The sequence below is a fragment of the Oryzias latipes genome, chromosome 9 (genome assembly GCF_053564925.1).
Source record: "Oryzias latipes strain Hd-rR chromosome 9, Olatipes_Hd-rR_3.1".
In the NCBI taxonomy this organism is placed as follows: Eukaryota; Metazoa; Chordata; class Actinopteri; order Beloniformes; family Adrianichthyidae; genus Oryzias; species Oryzias latipes.
In genome coordinates, this window is record NC_136245.1 from 25,839,953 (window position 1) to 25,863,977 (window position 24,025).

The window sequence follows — 24,025 nt, forward strand, 5'->3', positions numbered from 1 at the left end:
ACATCTAAATCTATATTTCTGAATTTTCTCATTTTCTCCTTTGTGCATTGCTGTGGAGAGGTGCACTTGGAGTCAGTACAGCTTTTTACTGACGAAAGAGCTGAAATTTGAATTGAAGGTTCTATTTTAAGCAAATGGAGTTTAAAAAATGTGATTGTAGGAAATTATAGGAACAAGATGAGCGTGAACAAACGTCACAGTAAGTGGTCGCTAGATCTTGTGTGGTGACTCATCCACAAATCTGTACATCTTTTAAGACCTGAAAAGAAACTAGATTTGACAGGTAGTGGAAACACACACACATAATCTCACACCGTCTGGAAAAGAAGGATCTTTGAAACAATACAATATTGGAGTGAGCTTCCACTGGCAGCTTGGCAAAGACTACAGCATTGCTCATCTCTCTAGTCGATACTGTAGGAGCAGAGAATGGGCAAAGCTGAACTCATCCAAGCTCCCTCGAAAGTACATCTGTTTTTGTCCACGTAGTGGGAGGAGATGCACTGACACTGGATATGCAAAGGTCTTCTAATCCCTCAAGTGCATCCCAGTGTGCGCACATTTCAAAGTTGCTGGTTTTTTCTCCCTCTTTCTTCCTGTTGCAGAGTTTGCCTACAATCCCTTTCATAGACAAAGTGACTCACTTTTCTGACAGATGAAAACTCCATGAAATCCTCAGCTTTGAATCACAAACACAAAAAAAAGTTGAGGTGGGAAGATTCTTCCTCGTCTATCCAGTAAACTACTCTCAACAAATAAAGATGTATGCATGAAAAAAACTTTCCAGGCTGTTAGCACAACAAAACAGAGTCCCAACTCTGTGTGAAGATACAGGTGTAATTACATAATTCATTGTTTTGGAGCAATTGAACTTGGAGATTTTTGTTTATTTCCTATTTGCAACTTGATTTGAATTCATACCTTTCATATTTCATAAATACACTTGTAGAGAAGCAGAGTCTATATTGGACTTTACGGAAAAGAGCCACTTTTCGTCTTCACTCGGAAAGAGTTATTACATGCAATTTATCTTCAAGAAATGCAGCACTTCTATTGCTGTTAAGACCTGGAGTAGAAATTGGCCTGAAAACTTCCCATCAACAACACAATCTATCCCTGTCAAGACTGAAGCATCCATTCCTGAGGCCATTACTGTCAGAAAACAGACCCAGACCTGGAGGTGTCGTCATGAATAATTCCCGACTCTTCCTTTTGTGGCCTGCTTCCTGTTCTTCTTCACTTTGTGTGGGTATGTTTATGCATGAGACATTCATTATTGAACACTGAAGAGCCCAGATATTTCGAGTGGACATCCAAAAGGGATGAGTCAAACTTCCACGTTCAACTCCCATCATTACGTAAGCACAAAAGGTGAAGAGACGTTCAACAGACAGCTGAATCAAACAATCGCGTGGGGAACAAAGAACGAGCGAACCAAACAAAGAGTGCATCAGTTGGGCCAATTACAGGCAAGTGTTTACAATTCCCTGTATAAAATTCTGCTGAATTCAGCCAGTGAACGATGAGCTGCATGTCTTTTACGCAGGCTTCATTGATTTCCAGCTCTTGTCAAATTGCTCAGCCTGTTTCCACGGTTACTGTGACTGAATGTGAAAGGATGCTCAAGAATGACTGAAATGCTGTGATGCAATCTGTGACACAGACCAAGTCTGTCACTGTGGCTCTTCTATTTGTGCTGTATGTCCACTCAGCCTTCATTCCTCAAACCCCCGGCCCATCTCATGGGTTATCTGTGAGAGATAATGAGCACCTCTGTGTTTCTGTAACCCTTGTGCTATCCTAGGCACTTTAACATTGGGACAGTGCGCTGAACCCTTTTTCTTCAATGATTTGTGAACTGGTGTCCATGGATTACATGAAATCTTTCCACCTTTATCCACCTTTGTCATGGTGGGGAGAACACATCAATGTAAGGGTGGGGTCATCTAAGATAGCACAAGGGTTAAGACAAGGTCCGCCGCACAACACAGTCAGTCCTCTTCCGCATCCTCTATTTTTTTTCCTCACAAATCTGCAAAGGAGAAGGCTGAAACAACTTCAGTGGAAGCAAGTTCTCTTATCACTCTAATAACATCCCACTTTTTTTGTGTGTGCTTGCAACCCAAACAAAAGAGAAGGTGAAAAACTTGCTTTGAGTCAGACCATTCAGCTTTCACATAATTCCCTAAAGATGCTCTCTTCTGGAGGAGGAGAACACGGGCACAAAAATAAACCTGAATACCTGCCCTCCAGTTTTGAGGGCATTCTGAACTAAAGTAAGCACCTTGCTAAAAAAGAGGCAGATGATGTGATGGTGGTTTTTAAAAAACAAAAATAGGTACACTCCATTTTCTTTTTTTTTTTAAGAAAACACTCTCATTTATTAAATAAATAAATACTGCACTTTTTCTTACACAATAAGTTATGATGGACAATTTCACAAAGGTGATAATGGCTCTTAAAGGATCCTTACAGGATGTCTACTACACTTGTCCTTAACCCATTTAGACTAGAAGAGCCCTCTTAGCACATGAACTGTAATGACCTTATAAGCATTAGGTCCAAATGGGTTAATTAATGTCTCTTCACACCTCTCCCCTCCCTTACATCACCCCTCCAGCTCTCAGCAAAGAGTGCTGAGCCCATCTGTCAATAAAAAGAGCAAATCACAGTTTTAAAAGTTTGTGTGATATTACACCGCTCCCACTCAGGCAGACACACACCAAAACTCTGCAGCATTCACGCACACATTAATTTCTTTACACTGCTTGAATACATACACTTGACATTATCTTACAGTCCAGCTCTGTCTAAGTCGAACAGCTATGCTAGACATGGTTAAAGCTGGTGCCAGCCCAGCATTCCTTTTCACATTCCACGCACCCCTCTCTTTGTCCTCCTAACATCTCGTACCAACACGTTTAGTCCTTTCTCCTTTTCCAACATACAAATGAGCCCTTTTTCCATCCACAGTCATTGTGCTACATTTCTGTCTCAGTCTCTTTCTGCAATGTAATTTCTCCTGCACCGACGACAAGTCACGACGGCTCAATGGAGTCTTTTTTTTTTTTTTCATTTGTTCAAGTCCAGCCTTGATATCCGCCTGTCTTTCACGGGTTCTTAGTGTCCTTGTTTCTCCGCAGCGTTGCAGCAACACAGTGGGGAAAAACTGTTTGTTTGTCCAAACTGCATGTTTGTGGCTTTAGCTGCACCTCTGCAGAAGCATGTTGAGGGAGTATAGCAAGCGTTGGTGCAGGTCAGTGGGGCAGCCTGACGTCAACAGCGAGCTGAGTTTATAGGTTTTGGAGACCCGTTCCTCATTAATGTATGTCAGCACGTACTCATCCCTCTGGCAACACAGAATGATCTTTGTGTGATCGTGGTAGAAGTTGACCTTTGGGAAAGGAAAAAATAAAAATTGTTATCGTATTTGTAGAGCATCAGGGTAGTGAGAGTTTTTTGTTCAGTGAAGGAGGGTGTAGCTACCTGAAAAGTGCCATCATTGAACAGCATCATGAGGGCGCGGTCAGACTTCAACCACTGTAAAAGGTAGAGTCTGGGCATGTGTGTATCTGTGACTGTACCGAGGTCACCTCCCTGAGAAGCAAAACGGCAACATGACAGGATCAGACAAGCTGCAACATGAAAGGAGTTGCTCATGCAGGGTGTGGAAAAACAAGGGAATAAAGATAAAGTGCAAGAATGTGAAGGCGTGGGTGGACAGATACTGGGACTTACATCCATCAGATTCTCTTCCATGTAAAGAGAAAAGTATTTGAGGACAGTCACTTGGCCCACAAAGTGCTCAGGAACTTCACAGGTGGGGAAGACTGAACACTGGCCCAACTCTGCATAATAATGGATGGTCCTGAAAAAAAATTTAAATGAATAAATACAACTTCATAGATATTTCTGATAAAAAAAAAAAAATCAGACTTCCTAAATGTGTTTTCAAGAGTAAGTCTTTGTATCCTATAAGCTTTAACAAGTTTGCTTTAATGCTGTGACTAATAACACTTGCACTGAGGTTATATAAGAAAAAAAAAAGAAGCAAAGAGGAATGCTTACTTTCTGTCAGGCAGGAGGCTCATGTGAGTGCCGTTATTGAAGAGAACCCCCACAGTGTTATCAGACAGCTGGTAGCCAAAGCCATACTTGTTGGAGTAGTCCACCCATTTAGTCACCCACTGAAGACTGCAGCTGCTTGAGGTCAAAGGAATGTCGTTTGCTGTGAGAAAATTGGAACCAAATTGAAGTTAGATCCAAATAAAGAGAAAAGTAATAACTTAAAAGACCCTATAGAGCTTAGGTTTTTGTGAAAGCAAACATTAAAATCCAAGAGACTTGAAGGAAGATGAAGTATGACAAGATTTAAAGCCTTGGATCAGAACTCTTTGTGTATTCTGGGTGTGTAAAGTAAGCTGTGCGTTGTTACTTTAACTTGCATGTTTTCAATTCTTTGAATTCTCCGAGAACTAAGTTGATTTATTTAAAGCATTTTAGTCACGGACAAGCTTCATCAAACTTGTGACTGGATTTGTGAAATTGTTAAGACGTGCTATGAGGTTGAACAAGTTCACTTACTTGTAGGCATGTTCTCCAGACATCCCCTTAACACAGTAGCAACAGTATCTGCCACACTCCCTGTTGTGTTGTCTTCCAAGCCTGTGAGAACAACCACAAGGGGTCAGTTAGTATCAGATTGTACAGCACTCGTCTAGCTAAAATATCAGATCTCTATAATTCATGCACAATCATGTTTGGGAGAGTGGTCCTTTTTATAGAAAAGTGACTCAGATAGACTTTTGTGAGTGGACTTACATTCACTACTGCTGCTACAGCTACCCAGACTCCCCCTGACGATCAGGCGGATGGTATCTTGCGTCGTCGGGGATAGGCTCTCTGTTGCCAGGGCAACGGGGCTCCCAGCATATGGCGGAAGCATACTTCCATTCTGAGGTGAGAATGAATGACGACAGAGTTTAGAGTCTGAGAGTTTAGATCATCTCTTCCTGCGATGACTCAGTGGTCACCCACAGATTAAAAAGTGTAAGGCTTGAACAGAAGGGGATTTGGTTTGATCTGAAACCATCCCCGTTATAAAGTTTGCTGCAGCATCATAGTGACGCACGGAGTTATCCTCAGCCTGGCGTCTGAATTTCACCCATTTGCTGGGTGAGCAATCGGCCACGAAAGCAACTAACGCTTATGCAAATGCTAAACAATTTTCTCACCTGAGACAGATTCTTGCTCTGTTGCTGGCCGATGACAGTTTTTTCCAAATCATGCTGCAGTTTGTAGATCTCTTCCTCCTCTTTGGTTAATTTATCTAGATAAGAAAAATAGAAATTCAATGTAAAATCCAATCTGTAGCCAAACAGATCCAAGACTGTTGTAAAATAAATGCCCCAAAAAGCATATGGATGCTGCAATACTCACTCAGAGTCTCGTAGTATCTGACTTTGTCCCTCTTCCCACCAAAAAGCGCGGCAGCAGCTTTCTTAAAGAAACTCTTGGCGGGACTGGAGATGTGGAAATCTGGTGCTGAATGGCAGCAACTTACTGGCAGACGCTCTGGACTGAAGCCCTGTGGAGATGAAAAGTGGGTCAGCACAGCAGAGAGGATGGGAGGTCACAGCTGAACTCCTACACAATGGCATTTAGAGAGAATGAGACAGACCGAGCAGAGGCAGAAATGTAAGCAGCTGCAGTGTCTAACCTGAGTGAAGAAGTCATGCCTCAGAATGTGGTCCAGGTTGGGTCTGTCCTCTGGAATTTTGGCCAGGAGGCTAGAAATTAGCTGTTTGGCCTGTGGTGACAGGGAGGATGGGAGGGAATAACGCGCCTCTCTGATACACTTGTATGTCTCCTTCAGGTTGGTGGTTTCAAATGGAGGTCTGCCTAACAGCATGGTGTACCTGCAGTAGGACAGAGTTCATTGAGTGAGTGTTTTCATCTCCATAAAGCACATCTAAAAGCTATTATGTTACCTAAAACACCATTTCATACTAAAATTACTGAAATGTGGGATGTTTGCCCCCCCCCCAAAAAAATGAAGTTACTCACATTACACAGCCCAAGGCCCAAATGTCAGATTCACAGCCATGACCCTGCTTGTTGAGCACCTCGGGGGACAGGTAGTTGGGAGTCCCACAGATCGTCTTCCTCCTGTTTCCCACTGGCTCCAACTTGGCAGCCAGACCAAAGTCTCCAACTTTCAGTTCCATGGACTCACTCACAAAAAAGTTACCTGTGGGGAAAGTAAGCGAGTAAAAAAGATGAGCATTAGATACCTCAACAAAGATCAAAGCCGAACACAACAAAGAAAATATTGTAAAGTGATATGCTTTATGTACAGAATGCATCTACAATATGATGCTTCTTACCTAGCTTAAGGTCTCTGTGAAGAATTTCTTGTTCATGCAGGTATTTCAGTCCAGAGACGATTTGTCTCAGGTAATACCGCACCTCTGGTTCTGTGAGTACTTTGCGAGCCTTCAGAATGTGGGCAAGTGACTGTAAAATGACAGAAAGGGGAGATTTTAGGAGCATCCAACCATAAAGATTTCACTGATTGTACAAATGAGGATTTCCAAAGAATTACAGGGGAGTAGAAACTATCACATAACTGTAGAGAGTTAACCTTAGATCAGACACTTATCAGTATGGATTTGGTAGAAAAGCCTTTGCACTTACTTTTCTACTGCAATACTCCAGCAGGATGTAAATGTTCTCCTTGTCTTCAAAATGGTGATAAAAGTGGACAACGTGTCTGTGGTTCAGAGCTCTGTGCAACTCAATTTCCCTGTCAATCTAGGAAGAAAGAAAACCGGTCACAACTGTGATTATGGACAGTCCTGTGTGATTTCGTCTGGCAACCACAACCGGTGCGCAAAGACGCAGCGGCTGCGCGCTAACCTTCTCCCGCTGGTGCGGTTTGGAGACGCGCGCATGTGGGATGATCTTGGCTGCGTAAACTTTGCTGGTGGAGAGGTCGGTCATCTCGTAGCATTTAGCAAAGCCCCCCTGGAAAGACATGGGTATAAATACCAACGTTAAGCATCTGATGCCTTCAAGTTGCGTCAACATAATCCAAGGTCAGACTGTGCGCTACCTTTCCCAAAACTTTTCCACGGCAGTAGCACTTCCCCGTGGCAGGATCAGTGATGATCCTTGCCATTTCTGATGGAGCTCCGCGCTCATCCATTCTCTTTCGGCGAGGCTCGCAGGATCTCTGCGTTGATTCACACATGTTGATTTGCTGGAGCCCGCTGCTCCTTTGTACTTCCATAAATAAGAGTTTGTCAACTACTCTCGCGCACTGAATGCAACAGCCGAGTCCTAGCGACTATTTGTACCCGCTCCCCCCCCCCACTCCTCGCTGCGTCCCGCCCCTCTCTGACGTCACACGTGACACGACGGCATGCGTTTTGCCTGGTAGCCAAAAGAAAGCCATGAAACCCGGATCTCACATACTATTAGAAACTCCATCTTTTGACGCAGTGCAAGCTTAAATTATTTGAATCCATGCTACAAAAGAGAAAATATGCGCTTTATTTGCATTTTTCACAGGTTGTCCTCATATTTGTGGACACAGTTTGAATCTTTAGCCCCCTCAAGCGGGCATTTGTGGTACTGCGCACTCTGCAGGTGAAGGAGGTGCAGTCCATAAAAGTACTGGTGAAGTCACCATAAAGCACCAGGTGACCTTTGAGTGGTACTGCACAGCATCATTTATTCGGTTTCCTCTTCCCACGTACTGAGATGATGTTGGACATTTTGACTGCTTTTAGTTTTTCAAAGTTGAACAGCGTCTACCAGCAACCAGTACTTAGTACACACTTTGAAGCACTCTGATTCATAGAAGCTAGAAAAACATGGTGTCTAAGCCTTTTAAAGGTGTGTACTGAATACTTCTCTAGAGGTAAATTGTTAAATGTTGCATTTGTGCAAATAAATTAAAAAAAAAAAAAATCGTACTTACGGGCAATTTGGTAAATTCAAGTGTTTCTTCCTAAAATTGATCTAGTAATTTTGGGGCCAAAGTAGTTTAATGCACAATTCCATTAATAGGCATTAAAAAGAAAAAGAAACACAACTTTAAAAAGTAAAAGATGAGGTAAAACATTAAATTTAAAAACTGTTTTAAAAAATTTATACTATACTGCTAGTTGAGAGCACAAAAGTGAAAAATTTGGTTCTTATATATTACGTAGCATTAAAAAGAAAACATTCACCCCAAAAATAAACTCCTATTTTATAGATAAAACTACATATATATTTGTTTTTATAGATTGTACCACAAACACTAGAGTAAACATTTAATTTTAGGTGATAATAAGAATGACAAAGATGCATTTTGTGCAGACATACATTTCTTCCTCTGTGGATGAGGCTCAGACTGATTTGCCAGGCATGAAAAATCACAGCAGGTTTTTTTTCCTCTAAAGTTTTTTTTAAATTATTTTCCAAAAATAACTCAATGAGGCTGTTTAAATGAGCACAATGAGGGTTTCATTAAAGCAAGAAAGTAAGCAACAGCATGGTTTAGTTCAGTTCAGAATGACAGTGTTAGGAAGAAATTGGTACTTATTTGCAGGCTGTGCTGGGTGAACTTTTTAAGAACAAGCGCACAGCACGCATGTCATATGCAAATACTTCATTAAGACCAGAGCCCATGGACATTTTTTGAGGCCAATTAGGAAACGGGAAGCGACATGCAATGACACGCGCGTCGTCAGGGAGTTCCGTCAACAGTTTCTCCCCTAGCACCTGCATCTGTAAATGAAGAACTCAGCTGTCAGGGTTGTCAAAAAACATGTGAAAAAGAGAGTTTTTCATTGAATAACTGCTCACCACTCCTGGAGCAAGAAAAGCCGTCACATTGTTGAAAGAAGACAAATCTGTCTGTAAAGAAAAAATAAAACAAATGTGATTGCCGTCAAGTGTGAGAAAAGTACTAATGTCAAAGAAGCTGTTAGTAGACCTTCCAGAAGTCTTTTTTCAGGAAGACTGCCTGACTGGCTCGGACTCCTCTCCATAAGGCCTTGCTTTGTGCAAATGCCACCAAAATAGGGTTGATTTCAAATCCAGTGCACTGGAAACCAGCAGAGGAGGCTGCAAAGACCTGGTATAATTTCAAACAGAATTGGGTCAACTCCAGAAAATACTTACGTTCTAACTTTAATTTCGGTCACACAACAAAAAACATAGAATTTTGACGTGTCACTCACTAATCTTCCATCTCCTGACCCCAAATCTGCTAAGCGGCCTCTTCGTCCTTCAAGCAATGTCATGACGTTCCGAGTTTGAGTTTTACAGGAGGGCAAATATGGAACCTGAATCACAGTACAAGTACGTGATATTTTAACACGTCATATATTACTGCATTTTTTTTTTTACAAAATGTCTTCCTTTCAATTAGATACTGTTAATAAGAAAAATGCTGAAAAGTCTGATTTTCGTCTGTAAACATTGTTCCATTTCCAGTGATAATTCTGATAGAAAGCATTTTTTCACACCAGCATCATCTGCTTAATAGTTAAACCAACCCCGCGTGCTACAATCTCAGTAACACTAATTGATCTCGAGCTATGAGAACTTCATAGGTCACCTGTAAACTTTCTGAAACATATTAAACTTGAAAAACTCACAATCCCTTCATATAAACTTAATATTGGGACACAGCATTGGCAGCAACAAAAGTGGAGGGAAAACACTGTGATTTAGGAAAACCTCAGTGATCATTCAGTAAAAGCAAGATCACAATAAGTATAAAACATGTCATTAATTAATCCTCACATTTGTTGACAATTCAGTTCTTCTTGAAACCTGAACATGATTACTCAAAAAGACTTACCCTTTTCCTTCTCCCAGATTTCTTGCTAGCACGGAGCTCTACGCTCCAAGACAAGGAAATAATTATTATTGGACACTTTTAACTGCATCTAGGCCCTTTTGTTGTGTTTTGTCTTATTTCTTTTTATTTTTGGATGTGCATGCAGCAATTATTTTTGAAAGGCAAAAAGTGAAGAGCGGGCAGATCAAAGAACACATGTGAGTATTTTACCTTAAGTTTCCATGGGATTTTGCGGAAGCCAGGCATGGCGAAGAGGCTCCATACTCCATATACGCCTGTAAGCAGCGCCCCTGTGCAGGCTGACACAATGGGATGGGGTCTATTGGTTGGAAAGATGCTACTGTGATCTTGTAGGATCTGATCAATTGAGTCCTCCATTGGGAAAGTATCTGTGATGGCTTTGCTGGAAACAAACAAAAAAAATGGATTATTTAAAACAAATGTAAACCTAGAATTCCCATACCAATTCTATAGGTTCATGCATTTTAATTATCCAAAAGTGCATATATGTTTTAGATAGTTTTACTTATTTGAGAATAGTGGGCATCATTGTTGGCCAATCTAAACTCTAGGCATACTTTAAATCAACAACTTCACAAAGTAGGATCAGATTTCTTTAAATCAAACTAAACTATTCTATTGATCATAAAAAAGAACTAAAAAGGTTGTTTCATTGTGGGAAAACTAGAAGACTAGAGACTGGAGGGATCTGTTTATAGTCACCAGTATATGTCAACAGGAACAATTCTCCAAGTAAGAAATAATGGAATAATTCATACTGGCAACTGTTTTACTAACTCTACAAAGAAATCCAAAGAGTAAAAATGCATTTTTTACAGTTAAATGTGATTCCAAGTGGTGCCCAAGTGGCAAGAAACTGACTGAGGTAAAAGTCAGAGGGATATTGGCCTAAAGCCAAAATCACTGAGCAACTGAGTAAGAAAAGGAAAGCGTGTAATTGCAATTGTTGGCCTGCAGGAAGCTCTTAAAGCATGACATTTTAAAAAGAAAAAAAGGTCATTCAGATCTTAGAGCTCAGGTTGATGACAGATGACAGAGAAGCAAAGTCTCAGGCCTACTTTGAGAAGAATGGAGCAGCTTATTGTTATCTCATTTTTCCTGTTTTTTTTCAAACTTGAGATTGATTCATTTTAGGAAAAAAACATAATTAGAAAAAAAGTCGTGTCTTTTTTTCCTGACTGTTAAAAAAAAAAATGTACATAAAAAAATCAAATTTAAAGTGTAAATTATTTTGTATTTAAAACAATTAATTCATAATACATTTATTTTTTTTCTTTTAATTTAAAAATTAAAATATTTTAAAAAATTAAATTCAAAAATTAAATTTATAAAAAAAGTTCACTTAAGATGTGTTCAAAATACATCGGAAATGTTGACTCTAACAGCTCACATACAAAATTATACCCTTTGGAAAAATGAGAAAAAAATAGATTACATTTAAAATAATATCAAGACAGCAACTTTGAAATGATTCAGACACGCTTTTTGTCAATGAATCATTATTATTGGCCAGCAGCAAACTTGACAGCAGATGGGGCTAGTGACCTTTTCTTCTGCAGAAACCTTCTAGAAAGTTTCATTTTTACGAGCTTTATTGTAACAAAGCACAAACAACGAGAGTTTGAAACTTTTCAGGTCTGCAGTAATAAACTCCTCCTGAGCAAATTATTTCCGAAACCAGTTCAGTAGTATTTTTACAGCCAAATCCAGAAAAAACGCACGGGACACTTTAAAGTGTCGAAACGCGTAAAGCGCATTCAAATGAAAGCGCGTTTGCACATATGGGTAATACACAACCAGAGAGCGCAAAATCGAACTTCTTTAATGAATTTCTAAAAGAACTATAGATTTATAAATGGATTGTAGAAGCACACATGACGGAGCTGCCTACCTGACCCGCCCCCCTCTGCGTCTGCGCACTCAGCCTCCCGGAGCAGGGATTGACTTATCCGTCAACATATCCCAGCCTTCGACTTTGTGCCCGACCTATCAAATGTCCGCCAACTGCGTGACTCAATCAGAGACCGAAAACGAGTTCACCCCTGCGGAAAGCTGCTGGATAGAGTCCACGATTATGTAATGTCTGTTGATGTGGTTTACAAGTGAACTCCATTGACGACCGTGGATGACAGTTGAACACGTGCTCATCAGAAATATAGTTTCAGTCTACCACAAAAAGGTCTAATTATAATTGCAAATATTGCACCCACGCCACTGCACTGTGCTGCAGGCGCATGCGGCCCCATTCATAGGGCCCATAATAACAATGCTCGTTTTATTTGCACAGCCGTCTGATCTCTTTCTGAGGCGGAGTTTGAGGGGCGGAGACAACCATAGAGCTGAAAGAAGAGCGGCTGATAAAAAGAAAAAAAAAACCAGTGCTATCCATTTGGAATAGAAAAAAAGAAAAGAATAGAAGAATAGAATATTACTGAGGATAAAATGGACTTATATGGGAAGGTAAGGTGCCATATTTTATCAAAAATCTATCTAAGTCTGTTCAAAGATGAAAATCGTCAATATTTATTATCTAAAAAGCCGCACAAAGAGATTATTTTAGGTTTTTATCAGTATTTAAGATGCTCCGCGGGCTAACTAACGCATGACAAAGCATTAAACTACAACTCCCATCTTTATGAAGCCATGACGTCAGAGCTCCTCGTCAGCCTGAGCTCAGATACGAGGCGGAGGGGACAGCTCCCAGGTGCTGAAACTGGTCGGAGACAGAAGGAAGGAGGAAAAAAAATCCACGACTGCACTAGAATAAAAAAAAATTAAAATAAATAAATAACAATAAAAGGGAATCGAACCTCAGAGGGACGCACACAGACGGAACCGAAGCCTTCAACGCAGGTTTGTTCACACAATGTCCTCGAAGCGTTTTTATAGTTTTAGATATTAACAGTTCTGGGGAAGAATGCCATAAAAGATGAGATGACCTCGTGTCCAGAGCCGTTTGTCTTACAGTAGCAGGCATGAAGCTCCTCAAGTGCATCCCGGTGTTTCATATTAAAACGTGAGGATGTTGGGATTTGGATGCTATTTGCAATACAATAAAATACAAATAAAAAATCCGACGTCCTTGGAAACACATGGGTGCGATCATGAACCCGGCGCAGAGCGCGCATGATGGAGGTCTGACATCTTTTATTTACCGCATCGGCTTCGCTGCACATTCAAAGGAGCGAGGCTTTGTCCAACATTCACCTTGAGGGGGAAATGAGTATAGACCTGTCATCTCAGTTGTACTTCTCTGGAGGATGACTCCTGACAGCTTGCAGGGAATTGTTCATTGTGGTTAAAGGGAGAGGTCCATTTCTGAGCCCCTCTCTGAGCTGCAGGGACATCAAAACAGCAGCTTGCTTAATATGACCTCAATATACACATTCATTTATTTTTATTTTTGCCTGCTCAAAAAAAAAAACAAACATTCCTTAAAAAACTCACAATTGACCTTATTTGCTAAAATTTGTCCTAAAGATGTTACCCTCTAATGTGATTAAATAGACTTTTTGATGGGGGGAAAATCAGTTTGTTATCTAATATTCATAGAACCAACAGCTTGCTGTGCTGGTCATGCTGGTTTGCTTGATGCAGCCTTCTGTCACCTCTGATCTGCCTGTACAACATGCTCTTACTGTCATCTGCACACAATATGGACTCTTTTACTTCCTGATGGGTGCATATTTTGTTTTTCCTAATTGCCTAAAATCAGTTTTTGATGTTTAGAAATGAGTTAGGTTCAGATATCAGCATGCTAATGTTTTGTATGAAAGTGCACTAAAATATATATATATAGAGAGAGAGAGATAGATTCAATAAAATGTGATTCTAAAATGAAAATAATGACAGGACAAGAGCTGTCTTTACCCCTGTCTGGGTCAATATGGTGCTACTTTTGTTACATGCACAGCAAGTAGCACTAAACAAGATATAAGATGCAGCAAAGATCATGTGATATGGGATATATTACCCCATTATTGAAAGAAAATATAGTCCATGAATTACTGAAGCTGCAGTTTATAAATGTCACCTGATCCAGGCTCAAGGCCTGCTCGAGGTAAAAAGAATCCTAATGCCTCCTCTCCAACACTTGTGTCTGTTTGTCGCTTTTCAGATGGCTGCCACTCAGGATGCAAAAGGGAAAGGGGAGGGAGGAGATCAAAATTTTGACTATATGTTCAAGCTGCTGATCATTGGCAACAGCAGCGTGGGTAAAACGTCCTTCCTGTTCCGCTACGCTGATGACGCCTTCACTTCAGCCTTCGTCAGCACAGTGGGCATAGATTTCAAAGTGAAGACTGTGTACAAGAACGACAAGAGGATTAAACTGCAGATCTGGGTATGATAATGACACGTTTGAGAGCTACACAGTTGCAAACCCTAGTGGTCAACTTTGTAAAATGCATGGAAAGACAAAAGGACATGGAAAATGTAACGGTTAAAAGTAACTTGGGTTTTGGAAAACCAATGCCAACAGCTTGAATTTTAATCAACAACTGACAACTGACACATGAGACAAAGACCTAAAAATACATATGAGCTGGTCTTTTTATGCAGTTAGAAGACATTGGAGAGGTCAGTTCTACTTGAGGTTAAGACACACAGACAAGCTCCTCCCATTCTTGTCTACACAGGAGGATTTATTTAAAATCAAAACAAACTTGTTTAGCAACTGATGAAGCTTTATGTGAGTTATTGTCTTAATTGCTCTGGAATCAATCCTACATGTCACAGAACATTATTTTTTCCTGTTCGTTCTGCATAACTAAGAAAACATACAGTAGTTACTTTTTGTTAATAGTGACAGTTTCTCTAAAGCAAAACAGGTATTTAGAACTTTTTTAAAACAATCGTTCTAAAGATTATATATTTTTTATCATTGTTCTGCTGCTAAGTCAGTCTTACAATATCTTTCATCACTGATCCATATGTGTCAGTAACTGAGGCTTTTAACCCTGACACCATATAGTCAGATATTCAGCTTGTTTTAGTGTAAATTTTCACTTAAGTTCAGTTTAATTTAAGGTTCTGGCATTAAGATCAAGTTCCTTTTTTCTTTTTCTTAAAGAAACACAAGAGGAACTCTTAAGGCTCCAAAGCTTGCCATACATAAGGCAGAAAGATTCAGTTTTTAAAATCAAAATCAAGCAAATGATATGCTGTGTGTTTATCACTTATCTAAGCGCGGAAACAGATGGAAATCTCAACATTTCTGACAAGAGACTAGTAAGTGTTAGCTTGGCGCACTGCAGGGAGGAATGCAGAAGCAACACCTTTCTGAGGAAAATGTCTGCATTTGTTTAATTGGAGTTCATCTGAGCTGTTGAAGCAGATTGCCTGATGGTACCTATGAGAGCGAAAGCAAAGAGAAAGAAAAATTTTATTTTGGTTTATTTAATTTCCTGACTTCTCATCCATTCCCATCATTGCTGTAGAGAGTTTGCTCTTTTTTTGTCACAGAAACTGCCTATTGCTGCAGTTAGCCACCGCCTAAAGGAAAAGAACAGAGGAATAAATCCATTATTCTGTAGCACTTGTGTTTACAACTACAATAAGACCACATAACTGCAGCAAAAAGGAAACATATTAGGGAGGAATAGGAATTCTTTGGGCCAAGATTACTACCCAACAGCAAGTTATTCTTTAACTTCACAAGGACTGGCCAAATACATTTTTTCAGTTATAGCATGAGGCTGATATAGATGAAGAATCAACCAAAACAGATACAAAGGAAGTCAGGGGGAGGTTTTGCTATGGTCAGTCTTCTCGCTTCTTCATCCCCTGATGTAGTCAGCTGCTTCGAAGAGATTCTGCTGAGCTGCAGACTACAAAGAAAGCTCTTCAAAGCACTCAAATTATCCAGACTCAAGGACTCCTCCCCACTGTCTTTTTTTCCTTATGTCTTTCAAATCAAGAACAAGCAAACTGACAAACAAAAACAGAAGGAGAAGGCCACGATCATTGTCAAGCACTCATTGGAGAATCAATTTGGCCCAGCAACATGGAAAATTGAGAATTTAGGGGAAAAAAAAACAAGCTTGAGAAAGAACAGACACATAAAGAAGCATTATTTTCATATACACAGGAACAAGAAAAGGAAAGGACTTAGTTTCCGCTTTTGTCTTTGTCAGAATGTTATTGTACAAAGAATAAATCTATAGAGCAAAGAGCAGAAGGGTTTTATTGTTTTTGTGTAATTGTAAAGTAACAAAAGATCCCAGCAGTAATGTGAGAGTGGAAAGTCAGCAGGCTTTCAGCTCCATCTCCATGCGGTGAAGGTCGTACGTGTCCACTGGCTATAACTAGAACACAGTTGCAGCCATGTGCAGACTGACAGAAAACAAAACGGGTGCGGTAAACAGAATCCAGAGCTGCCTGCTGGGTGTCTGTTTGACAGGAGCCAAGCAGAGCGCCTGGGAGACTGCTAACGTAGATTACCCAGGCAGGAAACACATTTGCCGTGGGTGGAAAAACAACACAGCAAACCCAGTTATTAAGGGAGCCACTTGAGTGGCAATTTCTATTATGTAACATTCAAAGCAACAGTTGCTCAGTAATGTTTACTGACAATTAGTATGAGGATCAAGAGAAATCTTGGTTTTAGAAGCATGTTCCCTTCTTTTGTTTTTTATTTGTGTGGAGGGTCATTTGTTTAAAGTACTCAAATAGATAAGCAGTAACTAACTTATTTTTCAATTTTTACTTTTTGCACCTTTTTGACAATATGCCTGCCACAAGCTGAGCTGTTACCTCAGAGTCTTTACTGGGACTGACTGATTGTTTTATTGGAGTAAGGGAGGAATCATTCGTATCAGCTAAAACACATTTTGGCACATTATCAATGTGCAGCCAGTAAGGCAATTAGCATAATGATTAATTTCACATCATGAGCAGAATAAATTATGTCTGGGGCAATTGTAGGTATGGATAAGCAGGAGAGTATTAACACTATCTGTGTGCTCTCAGTGATGTTATGATCTGCATCTGCGGCTTCCGCCGTACAGAATCCTCTCAGTGTTGCTTCACAGCCAGCAGTCCTCATGTTAATCTAAAATCAGGTTTTCTCTGTGTGTAGGATACTGCAGGCCAAGAGCGCTACAGGACCATCACCACTGCTTACTACCGTGGCGCCATGGGCTTCATCCTGATGTATGACATCACCAACGAGGAGTCCTTTGGTGCCGTGCAGGACTGGTACGTTAAGTTTGTTTAAAAGAGCCATCTTCAGTCTTACTGTTCTGTAAATAATTTACATTTTGATGAGCTCCACACCAACAGGTCCATTGTTTTTCTTCTTCTTAGTGCTAGCAGCAAGCTAAGCTGTGTTAAGCAGCACCTTTGTCTGACTCAGTGATCAAACGTGTGTCACATGCATTTTTGCAAGCTGAGCCACATGTGTGTTATTCATGATGATGGATTTAAGTCTTACAGTCTGCACATGTTAGTGATGCAAACTCATATATGAACCGCGTAAAATGACAACATGTTAAGGTAAATGACTCACATAATCACATCTGTTACATAAACATCGACAAACATCAAGATAAACATCAAGGACAATTAACTTGTTTGTCCATTAAACCACATGTAATGCAAGTAATTAAGAGTGGATTTTTCCATCTTCCTGTTGAATCTTTCCAACAATGCAACAGGTGTTTTATTGAGCGCTGGTCAAAGATCACATCAATTCCCAAAACCTAATAAATGTAGGCACATATTTGCCATATTTAAACTCTGGTAGTTTTTAAACCATCTTAATTTAGTTTGGACTTTAAAAAAACATCAATATATATTTTCCATTAAAAATTGGAGCATTTTAACGTGATATTTAATTCACAGCTTTCAAAATTCCGTTTGTTCCATACATAGGTCAGAGTGTTTTTCGCATTTTTGCTGATCGGTTGTTTGGATTCATAAAGTGCCATTGTTTTTTTTTCCACCTGTCAAGCTGCTCAGAGAGATTTCTGTGGGATAGATCTTTAATTTTCAATGAAGGAAATATGCGTATGGTGTTGTATCATCGGAAATCGTTTGATTTAGATTGTGTTTAGTTTTTTGCGGTTCACCTGCAGGTTTTTGGTTTTGGTTGTCGAGGGCAGTTTCCATATATCCTGTGATAGCAACGCTTCACCGAGTGCTTAAAAGGCAGCCCCTGCTCCTGTCTAAAGTGTTTATTTTGTAATCCAAAACAAGAACAAACTTTAAATCCAGCAATCTTTTGTATCTAGAATAAAATGGCTAAAAGCCAATAAAGTCAGAGGGCTACATACTATTATTAGCAGACTTTGGAGTAAAATTCTCATATTTATTGATCAAAATATTCCAAAGGTCAGACTTAGACATCAGGTTGTGTTTTAAAGCCTTTCTGAACTGTCCAAGATGTGGATCTAATTAAAAAAAGAGTGATGCATTATTGGCAGCAAAAATCCCAAAGGGTACCCAGAGAGCAAATCCATCCACTACAGACAAGAAAAAAAAACGTTTTTTTCCCTCTGCCATTTATTTGCCCAGCTTTCTCTCTCCCTCTTTCCTTGTGACAAGGTTGAATTAGAAAAAAAGAGGGGTTGCCATGGCAACGACTCCTTCCCTGACTGTGTCTGAATTAAGCTTATGACGTGCTCATTTCCTGCCTGAGTCACAGACAAACCAGAGGAGAGATTTTAATGCACACATCACAAATATTGGGCCATGATGAACAATTGCATTTATGTGCTAAAGATGAACCTATTCATCAATTTCTTTTCCATTTTCAACTCCCAACATAGCGATTAAATAAAAACTTTGCATCACTTTTTTGTGATGAAACAAAGGTTTTGGTCTGAAAGGGAACATTTTGGTTGACCCACATAAAATCTGCCAGAAAAAGGGCGAGTGTTCTGAACAGGCTGCTCTCCGAGTCGATGCTTCTTCCCGTCTGCTTGCTCTGTCTCTCCTGTTTTCCGCCTGTGGTGTGTTCGCTGGCCTACTTTAAGTCAAACTGCAGCACCACAGAGAAGTTCGTTCCCTTAATTCCTTTCTACTTTTTTTTTCCTTTTTTTCCGACAGCCAGCAAAGGTCAAAATGGAGCACAAAATCCTAGCGATTTCTGCTATAACTTTGAAATATCCTGTTTTCATCCAAGGAAGTTTTCATTTGTCACTGACTGAGAAAAATATTGTGTTTTTGTTAATTCAATATTTAAAATGCTCCTAATATAATTCCTGTTGGTGTGTGTGCCATTGATAACACAGAACATAAAAAATGATGTCACATTTGAGCATTTTCAGCACAGACAAGCATTTGACCCACTTTTCCACTGATGCAATCAGTGATTCAGATTTTAAATCAAGCGAATTCAGGACACCTTCAAACTGCAAACAAACATTGGATCATGTTTTTGAATCTTTGTCTGTTCACAAAGGATCCGGAAGAAAAGAGATTTCCTGTGAACAAAAATGTAAATGTGATTTGTTTGTTTTGTACAGGTCGACCCAGATAAAAACCTACTCATGGGATAATGCACAGGTGGTGCTGGCTGGGAATAAATGTGACATGGAAGAAGAGAGAGTTGTCTCAGTGGAGAGTGGCAGACTGCTGGCAGAACAGCTTGGTAGGTCCTCCAACAACATCTGACACTTGTGCTTTTTATATTCAATGGCAACATCTTTAACATAACAATGCTGCAGGAAAATATTTTGTTTTTGACTCAAAGTCTCTTTTCATTACCGTTCTCTCTTTTATGTTGATCTCACAGTAGAATTGCTTTGAAGACTCACTCAGATGAAAATTGTGTTTTTAGCATGTTTCTCTTGATCTTAAGAAAATTAAGATTAAAATTCAGTTCTGAGTATTTCTTTATTTAAATTGTTGTGAATCAGGAGCAGACTTAAAAATATGATGGGTTCTCTGCTCAGCTCTATTATGATGCATCCACTTGCAGACGAATAGATCCATTTTGTTTTCCCCTTCTGAGCTGGCATTCGGCTTAAAACTGTCCCAATGTTGGGAATGGTTTTACAATAGATCAAAAGATGTTTGGAGGGAGTCTTTAAAGCTTTCCTAAAATTGAACAGAATCTATAAGACTATGATGAATTTTAACAATATAGTCTCACATTTCTCACTTTTGTTTGTCCCACATTAAGGTTTTGAGTTCTTTGAGACAAGCGCCAAAGACAACATCAACGTGAAGCAGACCTTTGAACGTCTTGTCGACCTGATTTGCGACAAGATGTCTGAGAGTTTGGACACTGACCCGGCCGTCACCACGGGAGCCCCCACTGCCAAACTCACAGACAGTGCACCGCCTCTCCAACAGCAGGGATGCAACTGTTAGTGCGCCAGTCGCCAAGGGTCCTGTTAGGTGGTCGATTGGATTACCACACCTGATCGCGCCGCCTTCCCTGGACTGCAGTTCAAACCCTGTTTAGCATATTAGAATAGCTTATTAAATCACAGCGTAAACATCTTAGAAAAACAGAAATTAACCAAGAAAACACTCATGGCTGTTGTCAAATACGTGGAATCACAGGATATCTAGAGTATAGCAAAACTATATTTTCATCCTTACGCTGGTTAGACTAATAAATATTAACTAATTATGTTTGATAGGGCTTGAAGTACATTGTTCACGTGTACGGGCAACCTTTAATATCTTTAAGACCTAAATATTTATAAAATGAGGGATATAGTCTGCGAGTGCTTTAACAAGTCTTTTTTTTTCTGTTTTGTTGGTATTTTCCTTTTTGACTCCCAAAGCTGCCAAACTGTGGATTTTGAGCACTTGACGATGTAGCAGCTTCCTTTTGTGTAATCACTGTAACATTAAGTGTGCGGCTCTGACTGTGCAGTAGGTGAGCGTGGGTTTGCATGAGTGTGAGTGCCATGTCACACCACCATCCAAAAAATCTTCTACCTATAGAAAAAAAAAAAAAAAACAGTGGCCTTTTAGCATTTTCAACATGGCCTCCGTGAGTTCCTGTGTCCTGCTTACTGTCAGAATGAATCAGTCATGGTGATGTCAGAACTTTTCTTCCCTTTGGTTTCTTTGATTTAATTACTGATTCTTTGAATCTAAAAAAAAAAAAATGTTGTTTAGAGCCTCTGAGGTGACCCTTTATTGTGTAATGCAAGGAGCATGCTGCCAAAAAAAGTCACTGATGTGCTGTTTTATCTAAAGATGGGCCTTATCCGAACCTCTCCATCCACAATCGTTCATCAAATCAAAGCCTAATGTTGTCAAAGCACAGTAAAGTGTATGTTTGAAACCGAAAACCAGTTCCGGCATGGAAGAAACAGCCATAATTTCCGAGTCGGCATGCTTTTGTGCTGTAAAACAAATTCCCTTCTTTAAAAACCAATTAAGAAAGTTGCTTTTAAAAAACTTTATAAATATACAGTAGTTTAAACGGCAAACCGGCCTAACTGCAGGCATATTGTACTGTGCTGTCTTACATGTCTGTGTGTAAAAGTTACACTTAATAATAATAAAAAGGGAAACTTCAAGTCTATCTCATAGGAGGAGGGAAAAAAAGTGCCAAATGACATTACATTGCAGTTCCTTTAGCATCATCAGCTGTTTGTTGCATTGTGAAATAAAGTAATCGAAAAAAATGCATGAAGTCAGTCCTCACAGATCAATGTAGGTTTATATTATAAGACACTGTATATATCACTCTATGTTTCAGATTTAGAAGCATTGACGTAGCACTTGCTATGAGATGCAATGGGCCAATAAGTGCAATATTTTATGAAATAATCCCTGTAAATACCTTCCTGTCCTGGAGCAAACAGCTCTTAACCTGGTGTTTGTGTGTGAAAGTCGACCAGCAGAATTGGAAAAAAGTTACTAAAACAGAATTAGTGCTTTATTTTTTCCAGTATCTGCTGATGATGTGTGCGAGTGAGTGCATGTACCTGCCATTATTGGGGAAACACAGTTAAATAGTGCATTGTTTGTGTATCATTTTTGTACAAATGTATTCACGTACTGTATGCTGTTCCTGCTAGCTGTTGGGTGTTGACTGAACTTGTATTATCATGTCAAAATGCAGTGTTATTGTGAAAGATAGTCAGGGAAATGACTTAGTTCATGCCATATACTGTACTGTTGTAACTCTATAAGAAAAGGGATTCAAGTAACGTAGCTATAAGAACCTATTCCTTACATTGGCACACGTAGTCTTAAGAGTGTGCAGTTGTTCATGTGTGTCACAGTATAACCTATTGCCAGGAAATAAATCATTGTAGCTCCCAATTCAAGATTCATTTCAAAGAGGAATAACCACAGTCGATGGGTAATCGTAGGACATTTAGATGCGGCTGGATATATTTGTTTCTTGGAGTGCAAGCAAAGTTTTTGAGATAATAGAAAATAAAATCTAAATCTATGAGTGGCTCCGTGTTCTCTGTTACTGACTGTGCTAAAGCAAGATGGAGGGGATTTGCAGGCTTCTGCCGTCTAACCTTGCCTGTTGATCACACATCAAGGGAGCTAGCACCATCTAGTGTTAGAAAGAGGTCTCAACAAAACGTCAATGTGAAAAGCTTGAATTCATCCAGGAGGTAATTTTCTTTCATTTGCATTATAATAAAAAAAATGTTTTAGAATCATTGAGCAAACAGATGTGCTTTTATTTGTCAATATGAAGGCATTTCAAGATGATTAATGTGATCTGTACTGATCTGCCAGTGCAAACTAATAAACAGCACTATTTATGACCTACAGACTTTTCAGGCTTCTATAGTTTGCTAACATTCAACAAAAGTTGACAACCTCCAACTGATTACGTCCCTCAAGAGCTCCCCACTTCCACTGACGCTAGGGGCTGGGGGGAAAAATGCACAAGTAGCTTTACAGAAAAGATTCCATTACTTTGGATAACAATTCCTAAATTTAATGTTATGTGTTGGATACATCAACAAATTTCTAAGTAGAGCAGTCAGATTGAAAAAGGTGGTTTGGCGGAGAAATAATGTCTGTCACCTGCCAACCTGAATGGGTTATGCCCAATGATAATGTCTGCAGAGAATGTATAATGATATGGGCTTGTGTTTTAGCGTTAAGGTAACCCCACTATTTCGGTAAAGGACACATAAAAGCCTTAAACATGTTGAGACAGTGAAAAGTGTTTTGCTTCTTGTTTACGAAAACTGTTTGATGAGGAGTTTTTTTTTTCCACCTTGGATGAATCGGAAGAAATTGAAAGATAAGATGTGTCTGAGTGGGTTTTGTGTGGCACACATAGGTTGACTCATGCAAAACCCTAACTTGAACCCGATCAGCTGTGTTTAAAAACCCTTGTGCTATCTTAGATGACCCCACCCTTACTTTGATGTGTTATTCCTACCATGACAAAAGTGGATAAAGGTGGAAAGATTTCATGGAATCCATGGACACCAGAGAGGTTTACAAATCATTGAAGAAAAAAGGTTCAGAGCACTGTCTAGTGGGTCTAGACGACCCAACTCCCAACGTTAAAGTGCCTAGGAAAGCACAAGGGTTAAACTACCCCAGGGCTCATCTGTTGCTTCATTCCTACTCTGTTTACGTCGGCTACGGTGGCCGATTTGGGCAGTTGATTCGCTCCAGAAATGAATTGTATTCAGACTAAGGAATCTCAGAGCGAACCAAAGCTCAGTCCGATTGGAAACGGACTGAGCTTGAAAGTTTGGTTCCTGGTCCTGGACAGGGGTCCGCTTGGGTGTATTCAGACTGAAAACTTGTTCCAGATTATCGGAGGAAATGAACTCTGGATCAATAAAAGCGAACCAAATGTGTCCAGTCTGAATACATCCCCCCAAAAAAAAAGAAAACACAAAAACAGAGAGAAGCTGCAAGAAAACAAGTTAGTAGATATGATAAAACATTGAAACATTCTTACCAGTAATATAAATAGCTTCAAATATTTTTGGAACTCGTAGAGAACACCAAACCACATCTGCTAATCAAAGAAAGAGATAGGATGAAGGAAAACGTTTTGCATTTGACTCATGCATTAAAAGTGTTTTCCAACCCTGGTCCTGGGGAACACTGTCCTGCATGTTTTCCATGTTGCTCTGCTTACGCACACCTGATTCAGCTCATCATCAGGTTTTACAGAAGCATGACATTGACAGTCATGAAAAGCAGGGGTGTCTGAGCAAGGTCGGATTGAAAAAATGC

General features: G+C 39.8%; 3 protein-coding genes across 4 annotated transcripts; 1 reads left to right on the forward strand and 2 right to left on the reverse strand.

The window, feature by feature from the left end:
* Positions 1–2,348: 2,348 nt before the first annotated feature.
* Positions 2,349–7,546, reverse strand: plk2b (polo-like kinase 2b (Drosophila)). The gene is made up of 14 exons (XM_023958364.2): positions 7,115–7,546; positions 6,919–7,026; positions 6,697–6,813; positions 6,387–6,516; positions 6,067–6,250; positions 5,720–5,918; positions 5,440–5,587; positions 5,235–5,329; positions 4,822–4,954; positions 4,585–4,665; positions 4,069–4,228; positions 3,739–3,868; positions 3,487–3,597; positions 2,349–3,394 (listed from the first exon to the last, which is right to left on the reverse strand). Exons 1-14 carry the CDS (start codon positions 7,289–7,291, stop codon positions 3,203–3,205), a joined length of 1,965 nt encoding a protein of 654 aa, XP_023814132.1. The 5' UTR covers positions 7,292–7,546; the 3' UTR covers positions 2,349–3,202.
* si:dkey-190g11.3 (adenine nucleotide translocase lysine N-methyltransferase) lies at positions 7,533–11,910 on the reverse strand. Its single transcript, XM_004072319.5, has 6 exons — positions 11,772–11,910; positions 10,070–10,262; positions 9,234–9,338; positions 8,987–9,127; positions 8,857–8,907; positions 7,533–8,778 (listed from the first exon to the last, which is right to left on the reverse strand). Exons 2-6 carry the CDS (start codon positions 10,235–10,237, stop codon positions 8,590–8,592), a joined length of 654 nt encoding a protein of 217 aa, XP_004072367.1. The 5' UTR covers positions 10,238–10,262; positions 11,772–11,910; the 3' UTR covers positions 7,533–8,589.
* Positions 11,911–12,211: 301 nt separating this feature from the next.
* On the forward strand, positions 12,212–22,253 carry rab3c (RAB3C, member RAS oncogene family). Of its 2 annotated transcripts, none has more exons than XM_020705822.3 (5): positions 12,212–12,340; positions 13,998–14,222; positions 16,959–17,077; positions 19,348–19,472; positions 20,007–22,253. In XM_020705822.3, exons 1-5 carry the CDS (start codon positions 12,323–12,325, stop codon positions 20,195–20,197), a joined length of 678 nt encoding a protein of 225 aa, XP_020561481.1. In that variant the 5' UTR covers positions 12,212–12,322; the 3' UTR covers positions 20,198–22,253. The 2 variants fall into 2 exon arrangements, with proteins under 2 accessions (XP_020561481.1, XP_004072279.1); XM_004072231.5 differs by lacking the exon at positions 12,212–12,340 and adding an exon at positions 12,535–12,733.
* Positions 22,254–24,025: the final 1,772 nt, after the last annotated feature.

What these genes read in the sequence shown, in the direction of transcription:
- plk2b (XM_023958364.2), bottom strand. Translation starts at nt 7,291, where the DNA reads ATGGAAGTACAAAGGAGCAGCGGGCTCCAGCAAATCAACATGTGTGAA. An exon ending in TGGGCCTTGGGCTGTGTAAT is followed by an intron (nt 5,919 to 6,066) that starts GTGAGTAACTTC and finishes GTCCTACTGCAG; the next exon opens with GTACACCATGCTGTTAGGCA. An exon ending in GGCATGACTTCTTCACTCAG is followed by an intron (nt 5,588 to 5,719) that starts GTTAGACACTGC and finishes TCATCTCCACAG; the next exon opens with GGCTTCAGTCCAGAGCGTCT.
- si:dkey-190g11.3 (XM_004072319.5), bottom strand. Translation starts at nt 10,237, where the DNA reads ATGGAGGACTCAATTGATCAGATCCTACAAGATCACAGTAGCATCTTT. An exon ending in GGTCAGGAGATGGAAGATTA is followed by an intron (nt 9,128 to 9,233) that starts GTGAGTGACACG and finishes AAATTATACCAG; the next exon opens with GTCTTTGCAGCCTCCTCTGC. An exon ending in CTTTTCTTGCTCCAGGAGTG is followed by an intron (nt 8,779 to 8,856) that starts GTGAGCAGTTAT and finishes CTTCATTTACAG; the next exon opens with ATGCAGGTGCTAGGGGAGAA.
- rab3c (XM_020705822.3), top strand. An exon ending in TTTGGTGCCGTGCAGGACTG is followed by an intron (nt 17,078 to 19,347) that starts GTACGTTAAGTT and finishes TGTTTTGTACAG; the next exon opens with GTCGACCCAGATAAAAACCT. An exon ending in ACTGCTGGCAGAACAGCTTG is followed by an intron (nt 19,473 to 20,006) that starts GTAGGTCCTCCA and finishes TCCCACATTAAG; the next exon opens with GTTTTGAGTTCTTTGAGACA.